The 5,009-nt window shown below is 36.2% G+C and overlaps 1 protein-coding gene across 1 annotated transcript in view; it reads right to left on the bottom strand.

The window, feature by feature from the left end:
• LOC149782360 (uncharacterized) overlaps positions 1-1,672 on the bottom strand; it is a 13,716-nt gene extending 12,044 nt beyond the window's left edge. Inside the window, exon 1 of the mRNA XM_089933737.1 lies at positions 1,425-1,672. Coding sequence (XP_089789863.1) covers positions 1,425-1,488 — 64 coding nt within the window. The 5' untranslated portion in view covers positions 1,489-1,672. The remainder of the gene's footprint in view (positions 1-1,424) is intronic.
• Positions 1,673-5,009: the final 3,337 nt, after the last annotated feature.

Below are 5,009 nucleotides of genomic sequence, written 5' to 3'. Positions count from 1 at the left end.
AAAATTATTTTGCAAGCGTGACACAACTGAGTAATTTTCAGAAGTCAGAAATATGCCGTGTCGGAGGCATATTACCCACTCACCTTAGTCGGGTGATAGATGGAGTAGGAGAACTAAATATGTAGGTAAAAGTATGGTGTTATATAACTTTTAAGGCCTGTTAAAACAAAATAATATATTTGAACAAAATGTTTTGAAAATTTTGTCCCCAACACTATTGAGTGGAGGCATATTTGTGAATAAATGATAAACCATGCAGAAATCTAAGCACACATTATTAACACGCCCACCTATCAACGCAACTCCCCAACCCTCCAACATAATCCCTCTTCATGTACAAAGCGTGTCCCCTCCCCGCCATGTATGTTTATATAGTTATTAAATTTTCTTGACAAACTAGCACAAACTATTATTCATTTTCGTGACTAGAGTAAGAATTGTTATGTCGGAGGCTTGGGACCCTCGCACACTGCTCTTGTAGGAGATGCATTAGGAACACTAACGGTGTAGATATAAGTATGGGGCTAATGTGGTCATATAATTTGCCTGTTGGAAAGTGATAATACATTTGAACCAAATCTTCTGGATATTATTTTCTTTTTCGCACAGAATGTCATTTTTTTACGATGAAAATTAAAAGAAAGATAGTTGACTTGAACTTAAAATTATGGTCGGTCACCTCATGATACTTTGAGAACAATATGCGTCGATGTCTAATTTTTTTATACTTGAATATCAGAATGTCTTTGTATGATCTGTGAAAAGTTGTATTCCACTGCATACCGTTTGTCTCTGATCCAAGTCCGAATCTAAATCTAGGGAGTGGTGTGGATTCAATCTCATAAAGGCTGGAAAACCATATATGAATTTTGCATTCGAATGCCCGCTGAACCCACAACTCCAATCCCTAAATTTTCTCCCCACCCTCACGCCTCCTCTGAAATTGGCACGTTCATAGATATTTGAGACTTTTACACTCAAAACTTTCTCGTAAAAAAAAAAAAATATTCTGTCACATCGTACAACCCGAGCAATGTTTAGACCCATGTCCGTCATGGTTGATACATTTGTTAATGTCGAATAAACTCGAAAGAGCCAGAATAATCAAGTCTTACGCAATAACTTATTTGCGAGAATTACTCTACTAAATTGTAATAGTACAGATCTACAAGATAAAGAGTCCTGTATCCGAACCGCACCAGTACGTGTAATGCATGACATGTGACTGTCAAGAAAGTTTAATTTACCATAATAAATTATTGATGACAAGCTGCCTTCGCCGCCATAAATGTTCTATATTTCATCTTGTTTTCACATTAACAAGAGATAATAATAATAATAATAATAATAATAATAATAATAATAATAATATCTTTAAAAAAAAAAAAGACCAGTCGACGCGATTCCTCCGCCATGATACTTACTTGCAACTGGCAAAACGACAACCAGGAAGAGAAAAACACAAGATTTCGTTTGTCTTCTAGCCATCTCAAACTAGCCTTTTCAATCAACCTTGCAAGTCATCGTATATGTATCCTCACTTTTTTCTTCCTTAGTTTTATCTTTTGTACTGAACAAAATCTCCAAAAGTCCCTAAAAGTCCTTATAGTAAGGGTATGTATGAACAACACCTGACTGTGTATTGGGTCGGGCGGGTAGGATAGACTGTTCTGCTTGACTGACTATGTCATTCGATACTACACAACTGTGTTGCCTTGCACAAAGAATGAAAAGCTTTTGAAACAGCACAAAGACGCAATACTGACAAGTAGTTGGCAAACAAAATAGCTGGTTTATAGAACACCCGTTAGGAGGCACTAGCACGTGAGTGGTTCTGTCAAACTGGAAGTATCATAGACATTTGCTGATCATAATCCCGATGATGAAGATGACATTAGCCAATTAAGCCAATAACAATCTAATCCCCCTAGAGGTCCCCGACGATGCACACATGTGCTAAGTATATATATATATATATATATATATATATATATATATATATATATACGAGAAAGGGGGGGGGGTGCTCAAAGTCTCGCAAAATTTCATTTATAGAAAGTTGATATAAACCCCAACTCCCGAGATATATAACATAAAGTTGCAAAGTAGTAACTTAGAAGTGCTAAGACAGTTGTAGCATACTTCTTAAAATACGGTAACATTTAGTGTAAAGGCCAACAAATATATTTTAACTTTCACGAAACAACTGTCAGATTTGTTAGATTTCCTTATGGGGGTTGGAGTGAGTGGGAAGGTGTAGATTTGGTGGAAGTTTTCTAATTTTAACTGAGCCCAAGGAAGCAAAGCTGGGGAGATAATCATAAATGTACAGAATGCTATCTATGTTTATAATAATGTTAAATTTCCTTTGGTATATGTCTTAAACTAGTCGCAATCCATTATACCTGTAGCGTTATGTATCTGACCCCACGAGTCACGGGGTATGGAGTCAAAAGAGTTCATAAATACAGCTATATAGGACATCATATAATGCCTAATAAGGTTTTTAAGAGAATTCTAGCATCGGATGGAGTGTAATCCTCTCACTAAGATAGGATCCCCAAGGCAGGGGTCACAAGGTCAGAAGAAAGAAAGAAAAAATAAACCCAACACCATTTAATAACACCGTGTGAAACTGAAGGCTATTGATGTCCTTGTTAACACCAAAAATATTTTACTGTTCATTCAGCTCAGAAACTGTCTATCCGATCTAATCTGGTCTTAAATTTTCCAGACTATGTTGCACCTCAGTCCATCACGAATCCTTCTGAGAGATCAGGCAGCGTCTTAACGGTTGATTTAAACCTCTGTAGTGTTTCCCTTTTACCGAGCTTTTCGCTTTCCTTTTGCTACATTTCCTTAATAGATCAAGATGTGTTATGTATTTCACTTCATTACTGGCCACACGGGCCATGAAATAGGGAGTTAGAAGCACGGGTAACCGCACAGTTATTTTAAGGGTTGGGGAACATGTAGAGGTCAGCTATTAAGTTTTAAGAATATAAGCCAATACATATTTCAAGGTTAAATTGGGAGGAGGGGGCACATGGCAAAAGGAGTTAAAATAAGGTATCACAATCATGTCATCACTGGTTTGTCATCAGTGGGTGGTAAGTGATGCTACTTTCTCATGGAATAAATTGTAATTTTAGGTTAAAAAGCCTTCATGGTGCAGCTTGAGAAAATAATTTGGTTATAATACTGTTTCAATGACTTGAAAATTAAAAAAGACTCTGATATACTTTTTCTTTACCGAACCCAAAACTATATATATATATATATATATATATAGATAGATAGATAGATAGATAGATAGATAGATAGATAGATAGATATATGCCGTATGCATGTGTTTGTGCACGCATGAATTATGCAGTCCGAGATTAAAAAGAAAATAAAAATGGATATCAAGACCCTTTTAAAGAATGATATTCAATTCGAAATCAATTTATTTTCACGAAATCCACTTAAGACATGCGCTATCAAATGTCATGAAAGCCTGTACATTTATTCACACGGTGTAATAAAGTTTTGTTTACAAATATAATATATATTCCAATAGGCGTTATACCTTGCGTGATGAAAGTGTTTTGGTTCATTAATACAATGTATGATGTATGCAATGGTAATGATACAAATTATAACAGTATATAATTAATTGCGGTCATCGGATTGGTGTTAAATCGAGTGATTTAGTTCCGTATTTATTTGTGATGAAATCAGCTTTAGCGGACTCTTCATGTACTGGACACGTGTTCCTAAAGGACGTTCATGTACATTTTAAATTCATAAATAGTCTCTACATACTGTTACACGCACACGGGTATTTACTTGACCGAGCGGTTGTCAAACCCTGGCGCGATTCTCGCTAGAAGTCATAAGTTTCCCCGACTTTCCAAAGACTTCCATACAACCTCAGTTGTAAATCAGAAAGCCCGACGTGTCCATTCTATACCTAAATTTTCCTCTAATTAATGCAAGACCACAAATAAACCAAACTGCCAACTATCTATCAACCGTACATCTGCGTGTTTTGGCCTCATTATGTTTCCGTACCACCAACCGTTCACGCCTTAGAACATATATGAGTACTCCCTAACAATGGGAACTATTTTAACTCCGCCATCTTAGGCCAGTCAATGTATGCTTTCCAGGCACATTTCGCCGATATAACTGCACCATATTCTCCCACATGGCGACATAAACGGTGTCTGTCAAGTCCCTTTTTATTTATTCCCTTGTGTAATTTACCGGTTTAATACCGTAAGTACTGTCCTTGCAGTCACGATACCAATGTATACCACCAGATTTTAATATGTACTATTTTACGACAGGGACATTCATTCGGTTTTGGTCGGAATTCACTACTAGTGAACCGGGACATCATGGAAACACACTAACGCTTCACTCCGTGACGTTTGCTCCTATTCATTATCTCATTAGTTCGGGCCAGGAATATTTCCATGGCGCCGAATTCCAATAATCAAACAAGTAATCACACAAATCTAAGAATTGCTTAAAACGGGGCACTACAACCAAGTGCACATACTCTAAATTTACTACAATTCTTTGACCACATGTTTCAATATGTAAGTATTTCATTAGTAATGGTCACATACGTATTGTAATTTTTACACGGGGGTGGTGGTCCGCATTAATTGGTGGTCCGCATTAATTGGTGGTCTCGCATTAATTTTTCCATGAATCTGGGATACTTAATTAAAATTTAGCTTTTCATTATTAGTAAATAAAGACATTGAAGTTTCCTACCGAATTTTTATGTAAATGTTTATCAGCTATTATTAGCAATTTTAGAGTTTTTGCTCCTTTTTGCTGTCGATGTACTGTTATTCTCCCCTACAGTTAATCCTTCCAAAGGCATATGGTTATGACATTACACTTTAGTCATATCTAAAGGCATATGGTTATGGCAGTACATTTTAGCCATATCTAAAGGCATATGATTATGGCTTTACATTTTAGTCATATCTATATATAAATCATATTTT

This window comes from Sinohyriopsis cumingii, chromosome 15 (genome assembly GCF_028554795.1).
Source record: "Sinohyriopsis cumingii isolate HCF-2022 chromosome 15, ASM2855479v2, whole genome shotgun sequence".
NCBI lineage: Eukaryota > Metazoa > Mollusca > Bivalvia > Unionida > Unionidae > Sinohyriopsis > Sinohyriopsis cumingii.
This window is presented reverse-complemented; position numbering and strand designations above follow the sequence as displayed.